This window comes from Agelaius phoeniceus, chromosome 12 (assembly GCF_051311805.1).
Source record: "Agelaius phoeniceus isolate bAgePho1 chromosome 12, bAgePho1.hap1, whole genome shotgun sequence".
Classification (NCBI taxonomy): domain Eukaryota; kingdom Metazoa; phylum Chordata; class Aves; order Passeriformes; family Icteridae; genus Agelaius; species Agelaius phoeniceus.
This window is the reverse complement of record NC_135276.1, coordinates 3,216,593-3,236,772: the sequence shown is the minus strand read 5'-3', so window position 1 is coordinate 3,236,772 and position 20,180 is coordinate 3,216,593. Positions and strand designations below refer to the sequence as shown.

Sequence of the window (20,180 nt, the reverse complement as noted above, 5' to 3'; positions counted from 1 at the left end):
CCGCCGGCCGGGAGCGCTGGGGGCTGCCGGGCCGGACAGGGCCGGGCGGCGCCGAGCTGGGCCGGACAGAGCCGAACTGGGCCGGGAGGTGCCGAACGGGACCGGGCAGAGCCGAGCTGGACCGGGAGGTGCCGAAGCTCCGCTCCCGCCATCGCGCGCGGGACGCCGACGCCGCTCCGCGACGTTCCCGCCCCCAAGTCAGCGTCTGCGCCCGCAGCTCTCGCGAGAGTAGCCGCGCTCCCGGCATGCACCTGGCGGGCCGGGCGGGGGGGGGCGCTGTGAGGGAAGATGAAGGCGGCGGCCATGTTGGGAGCCGCGGGGCGCGGGCCGTGCTGAGCGCTCCGCTGAGGGCTGTGCCGGGGGTTCCGCTGTGTGGAGAGCGGCGGCTCGGAGCGACGGGAGGACAGCGTCTACTACGACTCAGGGGCGGGGTTGCTTGGCTACTTGTGCCTAGCTTAAGGAGCCCTCGGCAGCGGCGAAGGGGTGTCCCTGACCGAGAAGCAGCGCCATGAGTGGGGGGACGCCCTACATCGGGAGCAAGATCAGCCTCATCTCCAAGGCTGAGATCCGCTATGAGGGGATCCTGTACACCATCGACACCGAGAACTCCACGGTGGCGCTGGCCAAGGGTAAGGACGCGGCCGGCCGGAGGAGCGGGCCCGGCGGCGCTCGGGGAGGGGCGCTCGGGGAGCGCGGCCGCGGGACGGGATCGAGGCCGCGGCACCGGGATCGGCCCAGGAGCCGGAGCCGCGGCGCTGGCCGGGCGCTGGGGGGGCCCGGCGGGCGGGCTCGGCCTGCGGGGGCCCGGCGGAGCTCGGTCAGAGCCCGCCTCGTCCCGCGGGGGAGGTGGAGGCGAGAGAGGGTCTGGCGTGAGAGCGGCGGCGCTGCGAGGCCCCGCTCCCCCGTTCCCCCCGCTCCGGGAAGGGACCCTCGGCGAGAGGAGCCGGCAGCGGCTCCGTGCCGGGGGCTGCTCGGAGCTGTTCCCAGTAGAGTGCGAGTATGAAACCCGTGGCGGTGAAAGCGGTCCGGAGCTAGTGCGTGAAAAGGAGTAAGAGGGGGAGGCTAGAAGGAGGTTTTCTTTGCATGGCTAAGAATTCCAGACCTACAGGGTATAGGGCCGTGTGTGACTGGGTTGCTCTGCATCTTAGGACGGCAGACAGCTCGGGTCTGAAGGGAATCCTGAGTGCTGGATTACCGACAAAAGCTGAACGTAAGCTGTTAATTTTGGAGGTGTATGGCACAGTGTAGTCCGAAATGGCACGAGAATGTTATCGGCCACAATATATATATATATATATATATATATATATATATATATATATATACAAACACACATTTTTATATCGAGAAAGAGAAGAGATCTTTGTGAATGTATAAGAAAGTTAGAAAGTCAGGTTTACTGAGAAGAGAGTTGGGGCCAAAAAAGAGAATTTTTGAAACTGGGCGTCCGAAGGACTTCAGTGTTTCTCATGCATGGTAATTAATTCTCAAGGTAAAACATTAAGTCAGAACTTTTAATAACCTCTTTATAATAGATTCTGCAACACTCAGCATTTTTTTCCTTTACACTTCTTGCATCTGTGAAGTCTTGCTAAGTAATCTAAATTCATATGTAAAAGCAGAAAGTCCATGCAGCCATTAGGGAAGAGGAAAACTGAGTGCTTGTAAATGAAATATTTGGGACAGAGAGGGTTCCAGAGCTCGGTTCGTGGCCCATAGCAGAGGCTCAGCGCCGGTCCGCTCCGTTCTGCACAGCTGCGCTGGTGCTGGTGCATACCGCGAGTGTGTTCGCTCTCGCTGCCCTTTGTGGTAATTTCTGTTTGTGCGCTGTGTCACTTTAAGGCCTTCCCTCCTCGCAAGCAACACCTCCCCCCGTTATTGTTTAAGAAATAAGTTACTTTGTTTTGTAAATTGCGATGCGTGGGCTTTCAAACACCTTACGGTGGGTTTGGTCCCGGGCTTGCACATTTCGCTTTTGGGGCAGAGTTAGCTTTCACTGTGTGATTTTTGCTTATTTCTAAAGCTGCCTTTAGGTTAAATTGCCTGGCTGGAGTTGCATTATCTACTTTGAAAGGACAGCTGGTTTTGGTTTATACAAGTAAAAGCTGGATATTGTGATTAAAAATAAATGTTCAGAAATTCCAGTCGCATGCTGTGATTGTTAAGGTTTGTACAAAAGCACATAGAAAAAGAATCCTATCCTTGAGGACCTTGTGATAGTCTTGTCCAAAATTAGACTGATTTAGTGCTGACCAAGGCAATTTTTCATGACTTCTCTAGAGTGGTTAAGTCATGTTGTGGTGTATCTGCCAAAGTGTGCATATTTAAGATAGATCAAACTACAGTTACAAGTCTGATCTACTTCTCCTAGCTCTCATCAGAAATGTAAATCTAAACCACTGAATTTACTTGAATAAAACTTGGCTGAGTTAGCTGAAGAATGTGTATTTTGTAATAGTGTTATGATTCAGAAGAGAATAAACCAGTATTTCTAGGCCACCTGGAACCAAAAATCTCGAGATGAATGTGGAGCTGCTAACACCGTGTTAGAGTGTGGAGCATTCTCTGTGCTCATCAGCAGAATGCTCCACTCCAGAGAATTCAGCTTTCTGCAGGCTCAGCCACTGAATGTATGTGACAGTGTGTATGGAGGGGGGCAGGAGTGCTCAGTTATTGGCCAGCTCTGTTTGGGAAAGAAGCAGAACTTGTACTCTAGCTGTAAATATGTTGATCAGCTGATAGTTACCTCTTCTTCTTGTGCTGAGTCCAGAAGTCAGACTAGAACTGTTTACTGTGAATCTTGACCACAAATGTCTTTTCTTTTTGCCAGAGAGAGACACAACATAAACCCCCAAAAGATTTGATGCTTTCAGTTGCTGAGCTGTGAGGTGTGTGTGACATGACTATTCCCTGAATTGAATACAGGGCACCTTAGCATTATTCATATTCTAACTGAGGTTCTGAAATGGTGACATCAAGTGCAAAAGCAGAGCTAGAGTCTGTTCCTGAATAACTACAGATTTGCCCAACTGTAGGATTTGTGTGGGCTGAAGCAGTCAGAGATTAATCTCATGAAGTTGTGTTCATGGCATGCCTTCAATTGTCCCAAATTGTCGAGGTTTCAGACAGAAATGAGTTTTTGGGGTTGCCAGCACAGGCTGTAGTCCTTCCTTACCAGGGGCAATCTGCTCTTGTTCTCTAATCAGCATTTTGTTTACATCCTGGGGATCTGTTCACTGAGCTAAACTTGTGGCCTCTATCTCACAGCTAGAGAAGGAGAGGAACTATAAAATATTGAGCATAGCATTTTTAACCTAAGCTGGAGTCTGACAAGGTGAAGTGATGCATCCTCTCACAGAGTGTGTAAGTGTTATTTAAATAACAGGGGAAACCCCATCCACAGTGCATCCCAAACACTGCAAGCTGTGCAGACATTTGAGGTTCCCAAATGTTATTGGTGCATATGTTCTCTTTGGATCAGCAGCTTTTCAGAGACAGTGTCTGGAACCAAAACCCACTCACTCCTATTGTCAAGCCTCAAAATAACTGGAAATGTCCTTCTAGTTCATGGTTCTAGTTAACACTTAGTTTTTTAAAAATCGGTTATTAATTTTTAAAACATCATTAAGCCCAAGCAATTTAAGAGGAGTTTGCAAGCTATGGTTAGTTTTCTTGCTGGAAAATGATTGCTGCCCTGCCTGGAGCATTTACAGAATTCTAACAGTGCTTGATCTTAAATGTTGTGGCACTGACAAGGAGATGTGATCTTTCATATCAGTTATACATAATGCTTTTCTATGTCAAGGCACTGATATAGAGAGAGTTATTTTTAATGCTGTGTAAGAACAACCATATTGTGTCAGAAAAAGCTTTGTTCCTTCAACAGCAGGAAATCCTTAGGTATGTGAGTATAAGAACCAGAATTATATATTGTCTCTGCTATAATGCATCAGTTCTCACTTAGCAACTCCTGCACCACTGAGAGTTGCAGTTGGGACCATGATAATTGATAGATACTAATGAAACAGCTTTTGGTAATTTTAAGAAGTAGTTCAACTTCTGGAATGTTCAACCATCTGTGATAGTGTTGTCCATGGTATAATGACCCATCCAAAGGAAAACTTCCCTTTCAGACTTCTACAGAGTTAATGCAGGTGAAAGACTCAGAAATGCAGACAGGAAAGTTGAAATCCTGAGCTTGAGCTTATTCAGGGGTGGGAGCAGGAAAAGGAAGGGTTACATTTCTATCAGTTTTTAGGAGTGTATTTTTTAGTCAGTTAAGTAACATGCTCCTTGCATGTCTTGAAGGTTAGGGCCTGTGTGCCAAACCAAACTTGGGCACAGTATGTCACAGCAGAAAAATTCCTCTTGTCAAAGCCTGCTCCATCTCCCTGCGAGCGAGGGAATGCAGGCTGAGGTCATTGTCTGGGGAAGGAGCTGCTGTGTGCAGGCAGCAGAGCACGGCTGCACTGGAGGGAGAGGAGGCAGCTGCAATGACTGCAATGTTCACCTGTGGTGCTGTCCTTTCAGCGGCCGTGCTCCTCCTGGTGCCTCTGTGTGTGTGTTTGCTCCTGGGGAGAGGAGAGAGGCACTGCTGTGCACAGCCTGAATCCTTGCAGGAATCCACCTTGTGGGGGCAGAGCCAATGCCTTCACTTCTGCTCAGATTGCCTGTGTTAATCAACAAGTAATAGCTATACTGACTAATGACTGGGGAAGTTGCAGTGTGGCCATTGAATGCTACAGTAGTATAATATGGTAATATACATTAAAATATACTGTAATATCACAGTCAAAATCTGTACAAAACTTTGCTCACTTGGGCACAAGTATATAGATTAATAGGCTCAAGAGAGTTATTTTAGCTAGCTACTGACTTGTGTATATTTACACTGACAAAAAATAAGTTTGCTTTTAATGTGTACTGCTTGTCCTTTTGTTTGCAAGTCCTTAAGCCACTTTAGCTCTTTCAAAAATAACAGAAAAAACAATCCTGGAGTAGACAAGGTAAAATTAATTAAATTTCCTGCAGTTGTAAGATTGTCTTTCACAAGACAATCTTTTTGTGCTTATTTTAATCTCCTCTCCCTCTTCAGTATTTTGCTATATATGAACTACTGCACCTTGTTCTGGAGGAAGGAGATAGTCTGAGGAAATTCCCCAAGAGTCAGAGCTGGACAGGGCTCTAAGCCTGCTGCTGCTGCTCCAGTACCTTGTGCTTTTGATACTCTGGCAACTGAGTATTTCTGAGTATGAGAAAACATGGGAAAAGCTATTTCTTTGTAAAATCCTGCTATTCTGGCCACTTCTAATATTAGACTTCTTACTCTAATGAGCTCAGATTGTGTTAGATCCTAATCTAAGCGAGGAAAATACAAACTGTACAGGTAGGTATGCCTTTGCAATACACAAAAAGTAACTTTGAACTCCTTAACACTACTCTGAAGGACCTGACTGGGGTGGGCTCCTCAGGCTGCCCTTCTTAAGATCACCACACACACAGTTCTGGTTCCTGTTTTCAAAGGAAGCTGCACTTGGAGTGCTTATTTTGGTTGCTTGTGGGGAGAGAGCGAGTCTGAGCTGCAAATCAGGGGAGTTTGCTTACCCCTCTCCAGCAGAGCACATCTTCATTGGATGAAATGGGGTTTATATTTTGCAGAAGGCTGTGATCAAACCAGTTTGATTTGGGGCAGGGGAGAAGCAAAGGAAGAGTCAAACTTTTAGTAGCAATATTGAGCATAGCATTTGATGTATTTTATTGATAAACCATTGGCAACCCTATCAGGGTCTTCAGTTAGCTGCATAGACACTTCAATCTCTTAAAGATGAATTCTAAATTTTGGCACTGAAAGACTTCCTTTTGATGTTATGGTGATTTCATGGTGTGGAAAAAGACATTTTTTAACATAACTGAAATCCCTTTACTCCTTTCAGCATGTCAGTAGATGAAAGTCTGGTGGTTCCCTTTTTTAATTGGTTTAGGATGGAGAAAGGTAATTGTTATGTAACTGAAATAACAGTTCTAAAGGGTGTTAGAACTGTTCCTGTATGTGTCATGGACATTGGTATTAATATTGAAATACTTACCTGTGTAGTGTAGCTCTGCCTTAAGAGAAGTACTTTCCAAACATATTTCTTCCACAGTTCATCAGATTTTTATTTCCATGTAAAGGCAAGGTCCAACCCTCCAACTTAGCACCCTTTCTCTGTGGTGTTTCTGTAGAGTGGTTTCTTCACTTTAGCTAGAAAGGAAAATCCTTTGGTAACTAACTGATCACACTCTGGCCATTTTTGTGCACTTTTGTGGACAAAATGGCTACTAGAGAAACCATTTCAGTGTGAAGCAGTACAAAATCAACTTTGGTTTTACTTACCAAGGCAGCAGGTCAAATGATGGAAAGGAAGTCCAAGAGAATTTATTAGTTAGCTGATAAATAGGGTATCAGATGGCCAGAAAGTGAGGGTAGATCATGGTCAGGATAGTGAAATAGAAAAGCTTGGTGAATAAAAAGCAATGGGATGAACTGACCCAGGAATGCACATGACCCACTGATAATGTTATTTAAGCCTCTGTGCATTACTTTGAGTTCATTTCTGTGAATTCTTAAGCTCCAGACACTTTTTTCTGTAAAGGAGAAGAAGCCAGATTCCTTTTCTGACAAGGACTGCCATGAACTGAGCAGTGTGTGCCTTTTTACAGTGCTCACACTCTGCATTCAGAGCAGACTTTCAGATGCACAGAAACTGAAAAGATCATGCAAGTCAGCTCACTGATGATACATGAACAAAGTCATTGTAACTACTTAATGATGTTTTTCTTTGTAGTGTGGGCATGATCTCTTTACCCCTGAATTATGCTTCTTAAAAAGATTTGAATACCTGATGTTAAGCTCTGTTTATGCAGTATCACAAGAAGCAACAGTGATGGAAGATGGCTGGTGCAGCCTGAGAAATGACTCAGTATCACTTTATACATCTCTACAGGAGACTCTGCTTTTCTTGAAAAGAAAAGACTAATGGTTCTATGGCTGCAAATAAGTGCCTAATGATGTCTCCAAAATGTTGATGCATCTGAAAATGGAGGGAAATCTAATTCTGCTAAATTAAAGCAAAATACAAATTTTTTTTTTTCTCAGCATAACCTGTACCTTGCAAAGCAAACAAACACTTTCTAGAAGGCTGGAGCAAAAGCAGTCATGAGGGATTGTTAAGCTGCTACAAGTTAATGAGATTGTGACTGAATGGGACTGTCATGATTTTGGGGGTTTGTTTTTTCCCCTCTCTGGTTTCAGTCCATTGTTTAGTTTTTGCTTACACAACTAACCCTCAGAGACAATTCTCTTCTTCAGTTATTTGTTTGTTTCATTTGATACTCACCCAGGGCTGGCAGTCTAAGGCTGGGGAAAAGTTTCTGAGAGGGCAGTGACAGCAAAGTGATGGTGTCCATGTACAGTGCTGGTGATTACACGTGGTGCAAAAGGAAGAGCTTCATTGCTTCATTGCTGTGCACTCAGAAAGCTGCTGGAATTCATACAAGGAATTTCATGTCTTGCTGTAGTGCACACTAGGAAGATGGTTATGCCCCAGTGAGCTTGCTTAATTTGGCAGAGATCATATGACATCATATGAACCTTACACCAGCAAGAAGAATGCATTTTGCTTAGGGAAAATTGTATATACATCCCACAGAATTCTTGTTCTTTTGTTAAATTTTGGATCTCTTGAGGAATTCACATTTGATAATTCTTAATATTCCAGATTTTAGTAGTATTAGCATATTTTTCCTGTTTTTCAAAGGCAGAATATGAAGTATGTAAACTCATTTATTTCTTGATTCATAGGATTGACTTAACAGCCAAAAAAACCTGCCTTGCTGCTTCCCCTTCCCCTCACCAAACATTTGAAATATTCAATGTAATTAATAGCATGAGTGATGTCTCAGTCTTTTGGCTTGGGTTTTGACTCAGATGTTTTAGCTTCAATCACACGTTTGTCTGAGGAGAGTTGATAAAGAATATGATGCCTATTCAATAAAGGCTTTTTCTCAATGAAATTTTATCCCTTTCATTTGAAGCTGTTGGTCTCTGCAGTATATTTAAAGCCTTTTGTTGAACACGGGATGTTTCACTCTCTGTCTCCCTTGCCAATCTGCAGTTCGCTCCTTTGGTACGGAGGACAGACCGACGGACAGACCCATCCCGCCCCGCGATGAGGTCTTCGAGTACATCATATTCCGTGGCAGTGACATCAAGGACCTGACTGTGTGTGAGCCACCCAAACCTCAGTGCTCCTTGCCCCAGGACCCTGCCATTGTCCAGGTGAGTCACAGCAGAGGGGGAAATCCTTGTGCTGAGAGTTTGAAAGTTCAGGTGTTTTGTGGGATCTCAGCACATCGTTCCCGATGTCCAGAGATGCCAGGAGAACCCTTGGGGGTCTCGGAAATCCTGGAACGTTGCCAAGAGTGCTTGGTGGCTTGATTTTGATCCATCCACAGAAGTGACAGGAGTTTGAGGACATGAGAATCACTTTAGAGTGAAGGGTGTAAAAGGGACACATTTAGAGGGTGAGATACAGACTTTAAGGTTTTTGGTACAGGGGGTTATGGAGACAAGATGGAGGGATCAGGGCGTGTCTCGTCCTTCTTCTTTCTTCTTCTTGTCCTCCATCTCCTGTGGTGATGTTGGCACTTGGGGATTGGTTTATGGTGAAGGTGCACTTGCCAACATGTATTTATTCCTAACTGTAGTTCTTCTGTTCATGCATAGTTACATGATGATACTAACAGCAGACCTGATTAAGAGGTGGTGACATGACTTTTAAATCAGCTTAATATTAACAGGAACTGTATGGATAGTTTATATAATATTGGAAAAATGAGATTCTGGATGATATTTGAATGGCAAAGAAAAAGGAAACTGAGCATTGAACACCTTCACCCTTACCTTCATGCAGATGTTGTTAACATTGCTCCTTAAAAACCCAAACCCCATTATTTCCTGCTCTTCCACTCTTCCTTGCTGTCAAGGAAGAGTGTAATTGTATTGGAAAATAAAGGTAAATATCATGTACGTAGATTTTAGTATAAAGAGACATGACCGCCCCGTGGGTGGTCAGAGAGTGCCTGTGGCTGCCTTGCAGGTCAGACCTCTGCTGGGCAGACAGAAAATTCTGTAGATAAGAAATAATAAACAATCTGAAGATGGAAAAGCTGAAGAGTCCAGACTCATCCTTAGAAACGTGTCCACCCAAGAACCACCCTGCCCGTGTCAGGGCACAGACAGACAGACAGAGCCGACAGTGTTTGTCACTGGAACGTTCACAACCCAGTGGAAAGAGCTCTGGAAGGATCTTCTCCTGTCAGTCTTTAACTGTGAAAATGAGGGTTGAAATCTAACTCTAGCACACTGCACTACATACCAAAGCTGCTGTCTTTTCAAAAGCAACTAATGATGTTTTGTAGGTCTTCATGCCTTTTTTGAAAGGGACTTGGCTTAGGACACATAGTTCTTGGGAAGATCAGACTTGGTATAGATCAAATGGAGTAGATGATGAAATATCTCCAGATAATTAGTGGCTTTTTTTTTTGCTTGTTAGTTTTATTTTTGTTTTAATGTTCAACATTTTTTGCTAACTGTGACTTTAAAGTGTTTCACCTAGCTATGTTTTCAAACAGGCTTCATACTGCAAGGCAGTTGTTTGAATAGTGAATACTTGGTTTCTGAGGGGAAAGCAGCTTACAACTTGAAGCCTTCAGATTTGATTCATCTGTCATTTTTACTAAACAGACTGATAAATAGTTTTCTCAGGAATTTGTTGGCTTTTTGGTTGTATTTATGGAGTATCTTAAAAGTCATCCCTGAGAGCAAGAGGATATCTCTTGCTTCAAATGAAGGTCGATAATCCCATGTAATAAAATTCTTCTGCTTTATCTATTCTATAGGATAAAATTCTTGTGAACTTCCTTATGATGTGCCCTTGCATTTCTCCACTGACTTTTATTAAATTTGGTGCAAGTCCCTCTGTCAGTTGTAGTCAAGAGTGGTGAAGTTGCATTACTGTGAACCCCAATAACAGTGATAACCCCAGCCTCCTCCAGTATGCTTGGGTGTCTTATTGTACCTGTGGGGTTTGAAACTTCAAGGAAAAAGACAGGACACTTCCTAAATTTGCCAACAAAGTTTATATGTGTGTGTTGGACAAGAGAGTGTCTGAGGTTATAGGGAAAAGATGGCAAAATTTTGTGTTACTGTTTCCACATGTCTGTAAGCTGTACATACTTGTGAAAATGTTTTTATTAGAGTTTCTCCATGTCTTGCCTCACAGAACTATTTCCTAATTTTGGTGTAAATATGGATTTTTGCTAGTGTGTGGTGTGTTCTGCCTTTAGTCCTCACTAGGATCCTCGACCACGTCCTCATTCCAGTCCGTGGGCTCCTACGGTCCCTTTGGCAGGATGCCTGCGTACAGCCAGTTCAGCCCCAGCCCGCTGGTGGGCCAGCAGTTCGGCGCCGTGGGAGTTGGTAGGTTCACTTTGCTTCTGGGCTTTCCTGCCACTGAGGCTCCCTGGGTGCACAGACAGCAGCCACTGCCTAGAGTTTCATCAAAGCCTTCCAGCTGCAGTTTAGCTTGAAAGTAGAGAGGTCTTTGTAGTCTGCATCTTAAAATAATTATGGTTGAGAACTGAACACCTATCTCAGAGGGACCAGCATTCGTGGTATTTCACAAGGGGTAGAGGCAGCCCCTCCAGAGAGGCCCTATAGCTGCTGGGTTCACCACGTGCTGTGTGCCTTAACTAAGGATTGGGATTATTCAGCCACCACGTGGCAGTGCAATCCCCCAGCTGTTCCTGAGGTGTTGGCTGGCTGGGAAATAGATGCTGGAAGTATTTGTGAGCTGCAAGGGCTAGGTGCTCCTGTAGACTGCACGTTCTCTCTGAGACTCACAACCAACTTTCCTTCTTCCCTGAGAGTTTATTTCACAGTTTAGCTTTTCTCAAAGGAACTTAGAGTCTCATAACTGTTCTGGCAGCAGTGCTACTCCTGAAATGTTAGCCATGCAAAAGAATGGCTGTAGAATTGGCCATAATTTGATATCAATTAACAGTCATACTTTTGCTGAAAGGATCTTAAGTGGAAATGTATACCAATAACATGGATGGCTCCATAAGATGACTGTTTTGTTAATGCTTGTGGTGGTGAAGTTAGAAGTGCTCTTTTGTTTTCCATTTTAGATTGAAAAATTGAGATATTAGTCTTAGCAGCCTATGTGCATACATCTGTTAGATTAAACTAAAAGTGCATGGGAAGGGCAGACTTACATGTAGTCTAGAATAACTTAGTGGAGCTTAAGAAAGCTTCACTAATCATTTAGTGCTAGTTTAAAAAAAGTCTAAACCAGATTTTACAACTATATTATTTCTTTCAAAGCAGGAGGCTCTTTAACATCTTTTGGAACAGACTCTTCAGGCAGTGCTAGCATGTCCCAAAGCACTGCAGTTGGTTCTGCATTTACAACAGATGCAAGATCACTAAAAACGCAGATGTCTCAAGGTAAAGTCTTCTTTAGTGACTTCAATTTCTTTTTTGACAAGTTGTGTCCATGTGATTTTGGTGGTTGCCAGAAATGCCAACCAAACAGCTGAATTTTCTCATGAAAGCACTTGGTATTAAACCCAGGAGACACTGAGAGCCTTTGGTTTGCTCTTTAAATGTGTCTTCTCTACATCCTGCAGTGCTGCAGGCAGTAACACATTTATTGTTACCCTTAAAGCACCTGTACTGAGAAGCTGGGCTTAATTAAGTGAAATAGTGTCAGCAAACAGATACTTGTGGAAATTCAGAATTTAGTTTTGTTAATAACATGGCAGAACTGCAGATACTTCATACTGAGTGAAATGGAAAGTCCTTCAGCTTAAAATTTTAAAATCTTTATTCCTAACTGTAGTTCTTCTGTTCATGCATAGTTACATGATGATACTAACAGCAGACCTGATTAAGAGGTGGTGACATGGCTTTTAAATCAGCTTAATATTAACAGGAACTGTACAGATAGTTTATGTAATATTGGAAAAAATGAGATTCTGGATGATATTTGAATGGCAAAGAAAAAGGAAACTGAACATTGAACACCTTCACCCTTACCTTCATGCAGATGTTGTTAACATTGCTCCTTGAAAACCCAAACCCCATTATTTCCTGCTCTTCCACTCTTCCTTGCTGTCAAAGTGTGTGCCAAGATATATTTCTAATGCTGTTTTTAAATTATGCAATCATATTAAAAGGCAAAACACTTACAGCAAAGTTTATTTCCCCAAAATTCCAGCTGAGGTTTGTATACCCGTTAGGAGTGTTTCTAAAATTTTGCCAAAAATAGGTTCTACTTTGTTGGATGAATGCAAGGGGCAAAAGTATGCTGAGCATTTCTCTGTTGAAACAGAAGTTTGGTTTTCTGCAGTTCAAGCCTGCCCCATTTGTGGACATGCTGAACATACATTCTGCCACAACATTTCCTGTGCTTTGCTCTGAGTGTTTGCTTTTAGAAATATTTTTCAATTGCAAGTGTGGTATGGTTGGATTTATTGTTTTCTTCATGGGTTTGGTTTATTGTTTCTTTTCCTTTTGGTTTGTAATGAGACAGATAGAGCCTTGTTCTCTCCCTTACTGGGACTTGAGTCTAATTCTAATTATTCTAATGATTAAATGTACCAATTTGATGTTGTAAGCTTGTCTGGCTGGGTCAGTGGCTCCATGCTGAGGGTGCTTCTGCCTGCAGCCCCTGTGTGAGCAGGGCAGTGTGGGGCAGCTCCTCCAGCTCCTTCCCTGCTCTGAGCCCAGCCCATGGCACTGTCCTTGTGTGGGCAGGGATCCTGCAGCAGTGCCTGACTGCATCACAGCTGCCTTTGGGCAGCCCCTTCCCACCTGGCATCCCAGGAGGGCAGAAGGAGCATTTTTACCTCCAATCAATGCCAAAGTTTGATTCCACAGCTAAATGTACATCAGGAATAGGTTGGTAGGGGTTGGGTGTCCTACCTATTGTTTCATTATTGCCTAAGGGAAGGGGTATTCCTAAACATCCTTTATTCTGAATTAGTAGATCTGATGGTGCAGAATTTATTTTTTTTTGGACACAGCTGCCTTAACTGCTAAGGCAGGTAAACCTGTCAGCCTAGATTGGCTGAGAGCAGTAACTCCAGTAAGTCACCTCTGTAGATGAGAGATAACCCTGTGGGGTTTGGTTTGGTTTTGTTTCCCCCAGGTCGTTCAAGCCCTCAGATGGACCATTTGAGAAGGAGCCCCACCATGGAACAAGCTGTACAAACAGCTTCAGCCCACCTGCCCACTCCAGCACCAGTTGGGAGGAGGAGTCCTGTACAAACCAGACCTTTGGTGTCTGCAAGCCAAAAATCCCTAGAGAGCCAAGAGCACAGACGAGGTAGCTTTGGACACTTTTCATCCAGCTTCATTCCTTCCATACACATACAAAGTGCTCCTTTAAAGGGTTAATAGAAATTTTAATAGGAATTTTCCTGCTGTCTGCTACTGGTAGGCTGGCCAGCAGAGACCTGCATTAGATACATATTTCTTTTTAAATTTAAGCATATATTCTAAATTACTTTTTTTTCTTTTATGATTTAAATATGTGATTTACATTTATAGGTTTGGATTTTTTTAAAAATCGGAACTATATATACAAAAGTATGATCAAAAATACCTAATTGGATAAACAAATCATGTTTTTATTTCCAACTTTAGCTGAAGCACACAAGGTTTCAAGATCAGAAAATGAACTCAGAAATGAAAACAAACGACAAATTGGTAAATCATGTTTTGAGAAATAGCTATCATTGCTTTCAGACCAATACTTTTTTTAAATTTGCTAAAATACATAAATTCTTTCACATTTTGCTTTGAGAGGGTAACAACTTTGCATTGAGCCAGAGAAATACAAGCAAATGAAGTCAACATTAAAGAGAAAAATATTTTCTTGTTTTATACTAAGCAATCAATTTAAACAAAAATATGAATCAAGTACATGTTTACATCACAGAGTTATAAACATAATAGCATGAAATAAAAGCCTTTGTAGAAATATACTTGATTGAAAAGGCACTAATATTTTAACTTGTTTTCCAAAAGCTTTTAATGACTTCTAGAGAGTCTTTAACACACAAATTTAGTGTTGTTATGCCTTCTGTGTCACTTTCATCATTACTGTAAGTGAATTTACAAATTACAAGCTGCTCTGATGGGACTTCAAACAACAGGCATTCTCTTCTTGCACTTCTGAAGTCCCAGCCTGTTAGCCCAGGAATTAGAAATCAAACCAAAACACAAAACACCCTCCACCATCCTCAGAAAAAGCCAATCCACAAAGCAAAACCCAACAGAATTTCCCTCTTTTCAGTTCCAGGTGCACCTGCAGTACGGAGAGGCCGCGGAGGTCACAGAGGGGGCCGAGGAAGATTTGGTATCAGGAGGGATGGGCCAATGAAGTTTGAGAAGGACTTTGACTTTGAAAGTGCAAATGCACAATTCAATAAGGAGGAAATTGATAGAGAGTTTCATAATAAACTTAAATTAAAAGGTAAAACAATTTTTGCTTTAGATTTGAGCATGGAAAAACTGTGTCTTGCTGTTTTGATCCTACCTTGGAGAACAACTTTTAAAAGGCATTTAGTATTAAGTCTTGCTTGCAGTCATTAAAAAATAAATTTAAAAACCAATTAATAAGTAAACCAAAGTCATATGTTAATTAAATACTTGGGTCACTGAGGTTTTAACGAATTTTAACTAGTAGATATAATCTGTGAAGTTCTAATAAGTCTGTTAAAAATGCAGATTACTTAACCAGAAGTCCCAATAACATTTATGACTTTAAAATTCTGGAAAGGATGCAATAAAAAAAAAATCCATGTTTTAGGTTTCAATTATTAGACCAAAATTATAATGTCAATTATAGACCAAAAGCAAAGGAGTCTGGGATCAGAACTTCATTGTAGTACGTAGGAGAGTTTGTTTGAAAGTTTCTAGCATTGCCTTGCTTTTATCCTTTCCCAGAGGAGCACAGGAGTAGTTAGAAACCACGCTGCCAGCACTGGTTTTCTAGCAGGCTTCTGTTTTGATTACCTCATTCTCTTGTGACCAGCCACCTGTTTGTTACACTGCTGCTGCTATTTTTGGACAAAATTGTTGCAGGTTAATACAGTGAGTTCCCTGTTTCAGTGAATGATTGGCTAGAGGCTGGGAAACAAGGGGTGAAAATAAATGGTCAGATTTCAATGTAGAGTAAAAGCACCAGTTGAGTCCCTTAAGATCTGTCCTGTGGTGCTCACCTGTTTTTCTGGATCATTTCTCAATCAGTTGATGGTTTGCTGTTGATACTGTTTTTTCAGAATGATAAAGAGAAAAGGGAATGCTAACCATAAGTAGCTATAGAAATGTTTGGAGTGTGGTAGTTCTTGTGTGTGGTGTGGAAAGGTTGAGCTGGTTATCTGAAGTTCATGCACAGCATTGTGAGATTTAAGCTGTAGACATTTAGGAATGAGATTTGAAGATAGCAACAGCTGTTGATGTTGAACTATCAGCTTTGTTTTCAGTACTGATTAAAACAGTGAGTTGAACTTGAGGCATTATTAGGAAATAAATACATCACAAAGTTAGAGTGCTGGCCCTGCTTCTCAGAGGAGAGGCAGTAAAACCACAAGGCAAAGGAGAAGGACAAAGGGGATGAACAAAACCATGGGATGGCTTTTAGGAGGGTTCACTGAATGAGGCTCTTGAGGCCAGGAAGGAGGTAGCTGAAGAGGGGAGAAAATAGATGGGTGTCAAATCTGTTCTGCTGCAGGGTTTTCTGGTAACTAAACCCACAGGAAGCATAGAAACCTCCAGACAGCAATACATCCTAATTTACATGTTAAGTTGTTTGATTTCCACATTAAATTATTTTTGTAGCATGCAATATAGTTCCTGTCTGACTGGGAAAAACTTAACAGTTATTTTAGGCTGGTTTTTTTAGGCTTCTGTTTACTTTTTATTTTCCAGAAGATAAACTTGAGAAACCAGAGAAGCCTGTAAATGGAGAAGACAAAGGTGACTCAGGTGTTGATACCCAAAATAGCGAAGGGAATGCTGATGAGGAAGATCCACTTGGACCCAATTGCTACTATGACAAAACCAAATCCTTCTTTGATAACATTTCCTGTGATGACAATAGGTATGGCCTGCAAGGAGAAGCTTGTTAGTCTGCTTAATGCATGTTTATGTCATGAACTACTGTCAGTGCTACTCACTGCAATCAACTCTGAGCCAAAGGTGATTAGAGCTTATTTCCACATGCAGCTGGCAAAAATAAAACAGGAATAAGAAGTGCAAACTTTCTTTGTGGGCAAGTGCAATATGGTCATGGGAAGGTATTTTAAAATGTTTTAGGGCCATGCTTTAAGAACTTAATGCACAGGCTCTAGAATCTCCTTTCCAGATTTACTAAGATGTGGAGGGGGTTGTTTGTTTTGCTTTGCTGCTAAATTAACACTTTAGTTAAATCAATTATGACCCTGCTTTGGTAATGGTTTCTAAGCAGATTACATAACTGTCTCGGCCTGTAGTGTTGTTCAAATGGACAGATAGCATTTCAGGCAAATTCAAGCTTATCTTTTGCTGCTGCCTTTTTATTAGACACGATGATGTGGATTGCTGACCTGTTTTGACTTGCAGGAGTGGGAGGGGGCATTGCTGGTTGTATCACAGCCAGATAAAATAACATCTGTAACTGCAGCCTGCTTCTTGCTTCAAATGATACTGCCTGCAGAGGATGCAGGGTGTGCTTTTCAATATGGCAAACTCTTAGAGTTAATTAATATCTAATTCATGACTCTGCACCATATTCCTTCTCGATGAGCCCAGTGAACTGTGGCACACCCCTGGGTTCTTGTGGAAGGGATACTGTGCAGCTTTACCGTGTGATCCATGGATGGTTTTGCACCCTCTCGGAGGGCACCTCTCCCTCCCTTCCCGAGCGTTCCCAGCAATCCCTGTTGGTTCTGTGCTGCAGGGAGCGGCGACCCACCTGGGCCGAGGAGCGGCGGCTGAACGCCGAGACCTTCGGCATCCCCCTGCGCCCCAACCGCGGCCGCGGCGGCTACAGGGGCAGGGGCGTCATCGGCTTCCGAGGGGGCCGGGGCCGGGGCGGCGCCAGGGGCACCTTCCCCGCCCCCCGCGGCTTCCGCGGCGGATTCCGAGGGGGCCGTGGAGGCCGGGAGTTCGCCGACTTCGAGTATAGGGTAAAGTGCTCTTCTTGTTCCTCTGCCCCAGCCCGCTGCTCTGGGAAAGGAGCGCTCGCCATCTCCTGAGTCTACATTGATGTTGAGCTAGAACTGCCGTGCAGGGGCTCTGAGCTACTTCTCTGAAAGGCCGTTACTGCGGAAATTTTAGTCACATGGCATCATTTTACTATCAATAGCCAAAAGTAAAGGTTGCTTTCTGTCACATGCCCTCGAGTAGCTATTTGATAGCTGGTATTGGGGAGGAGAAGAAAAAGAAGGGGAAAAAAAGTTCTACAGATTGAATGCAAGTGTTAGAGATGAAAATTGCAAGCATTTTTCCAAGTTTTATATTTATGTTAAGCAAGTTAAATTATTCCCTCTCATCATTTATATTTTAAAGTATAAAGGATGAGAGGGAATAATTTAACTTGCTTCCATTGTGCAACAAACTTTGGAATTCTTTGTGAATGAGTTGGCACAAATCTTACAGACTGGTGTAGTGGTTAGAATCAGACAGCTATCCAGATAAGTTCAGATAAACTAGGCTTTTAGAGTTTTGACTGGGACAGAACACCAACTTCTGCTACTTTATTGCATGAGCAGTTAGAGTTTTGCAAACAAGAATATCTGATTTTTTTAATAGAAATTTTAATTTTTTATTGAAAAAAATGGGAGGTTACATCACAGCACATTTCTCTCTGTGGTGAGAGAAACATCCCTCAGCTGTTCCTTGATTAGTTTTCAATAGTTCATCCTATCACTTAAAGAAACTTTGGGTAGCTGAATGTGAATGGAAATGAGGGGTTGAAGATCAGCAATTTGAATTTCTGAACGAGAGTTTTGCTGCTGTCCAGTTGAGTAGGAGGTGGTGTAGGGGCTGAGGATCTGTGCTGTGCTTGGTATTGGGAGTGATGAGCTGCCCTGCTCAGTGCCAGCCTGAGGGGCTTTCACCAGCCTGATCTCCTCTGGAGGTCTCCTTTCTGCTGCAGGACATGGGCAATGGCCAGCACAGCACAGCTGCCCCCAGGGCTGTTGCCCTGATGAGTTTGTAGGGTTTGTTTTGCAAAATGAATTTTAACGCTGTGCTTTTGTTCCCTCTAGAAAGACAACAAAGTTGCTGCGTAGTCTACGAGAAAGCTGCAAACCAGGTGAACGTCTAGATCTTCTTGAATCAGAGAATTAGTTTTGATCTCTGCAAAGAATGAAGTTAATTTGCTGTATACTTGTCACCAGCACTGGGATTTAACTATTTAATTTCAAAGGGGTGTAATGCAGTTACTTTTGAGAAATGGCCATCTTTGAAAACAGTAAGCATTAAATATATTTGAGACAGAAGGATAAGTAATTTCTTATGTATAGTTAATTATAAGCAGTACTTCGATGGAGTTTTAAGTATTTTTTCATCACTGAAAGGATTTTTCTTATTACTAAACTGTATTTGATAATTGCTTCAAGTTGTAAGGACAATGGTATGCAGAAGGCCGTCGATACTGTGAGTGTTTTGACCCACCGAAGGTTGTTTTTTGGAAATCCTGTAAAATCCCTTTTGAGGTAGTTGTTCTTGTATCAACTAGGGTGCTGGACAGTAGAAAACTTGCTTTGTCAGTCAGATATGTACACACAGTAAATACTGTTTCTTAGGCAAAGGAAAGTTTTTATATAGTTGTAAAATTCCATTATATCCCATTGCCAAAGAAACATTACAAACTTTGTATAGCTGTATAAAAAGCAACTAATTTTTTAAAGAATAAACATTTTTAAGTCGGTAAACATACTGTTATTGCAGAAAGTTGATATGCTGAAGAACACTGAATTAGTTGGGTTTCTTTTTCTTTAGCAGCTTTTCAAGCTTAAATGTTTGATTTTATATTTGGACTATAATGAAGTTTTGAAAATGTTCTTCCATTACACAAAACTGGATACACGCTTCACTGCTCTTGCAAGAATTTGATTTTGTAGTTTCTGGTATATCACAGGATTTGACCAAGTTAAGGAGATATTTTCAAAAAAAAGGAGAAAAGGAATTTTCATATGTCAAGATTTGCAATTAATTTTACTTAGTGAGAAATATTAACTTTTTTTAATAATGGACCAGGCACACGAGTTGGTGATTCTCCTGGAATGCCTGGGATAAAAGTCTGTCTCCATTGTCAATTCTTGAAACGTTAACTTTGTTGTAATACCTGTAGACATGAGCAATTTAAAGAATTCTTAGTGTTTGAAGTTGTTTGCATTTTGATAGACCGTAGCTTGGAGACATTGAGACTCTGGTTCTAAGACCACGAAGTCACAAATGACAGTACGGACTTTTTGCCAATTCTGGATAACTAGTTGCAACTTTCTGATATGCTGAAATAGAAACCTGGTCATTTGTGTCTGTGTATGTATATGAAGGCCACAGGAATAAAGGGATCCAAAGATTACATCACTTTGATCTAATTTGCTGATTTATTTTTTTTTACTTCAGAATGTTCAGTGGTGATAAAGACGTGAAAAACTGCACTGTTGAAAAATTGGAATATTTAAAAGTGGTTGATAGAATCTTAATTTTATAACTTTTGTATAGCACTACAAGGAAGTATTTTGTAATTGGTTTCCTTATTAAGGTCAAGTATTTGACAGCCGTAGAAGTTAGATAATATTGTTTAGTAATGTTTTTGCATGTTTAACAACTGCCTTTTGGGATCCACAAGTCACGATTCTGAACACCTGTTGAGATTTTTGACCGTAGAGGCAAGTGCTGTCCTGTTGCAATAACTCTTTACTGTCTGAGGTGTTCCAGCTGTAAATACCCGGGCCGGGAGCCGCGGCCGGGGGTAAATAAACCCTGCGTCGGCCCGGCCGGCCCGCCCAGGCTTTCTGTTTTTTTATTTTAAACCAGAATAAACTGTTCAGTACAAGCGGCACGGCGGCGCTCCTTT

General features: G+C 42.3%; 1 protein-coding gene across 6 annotated transcripts; it reads left to right on the top strand.

The window, feature by feature from the left end:
* The first annotated feature begins 259 nt into the window (after positions 1 to 259).
* On the top strand, positions 260 to 20,165 carry LSM14A (LSM14A mRNA processing body assembly factor). Of its 6 annotated transcripts, none has more exons than XM_054640611.2 (10): positions 260 to 629; positions 8,154 to 8,317; positions 10,387 to 10,519; positions 11,429 to 11,548; positions 13,254 to 13,430; positions 13,751 to 13,813; positions 14,403 to 14,582; positions 16,040 to 16,211; positions 17,049 to 17,277; positions 18,365 to 20,165. In XM_054640611.2, the coding sequence occupies exons 1-10, from the start codon at positions 509 to 511 to the stop codon at positions 18,440 to 18,442; spliced, it is 1,437 nt and encodes a 478-aa protein (XP_054496586.1). In that variant the 5' UTR covers positions 260 to 508; the 3' UTR covers positions 18,443 to 20,165. The 6 variants fall into 6 exon arrangements, with proteins under 6 accessions (XP_054496586.1, XP_077041092.1, XP_054496591.1 ...); XM_054640616.2 differs by having other exon boundaries at positions 261 to 629; positions 18,361 to 20,165; XM_054640610.2 differs by having other exon boundaries at positions 261 to 629; positions 11,426 to 11,548.
* The last annotated feature ends 15 nt before the right edge of the window (positions 20,166 to 20,180 follow it).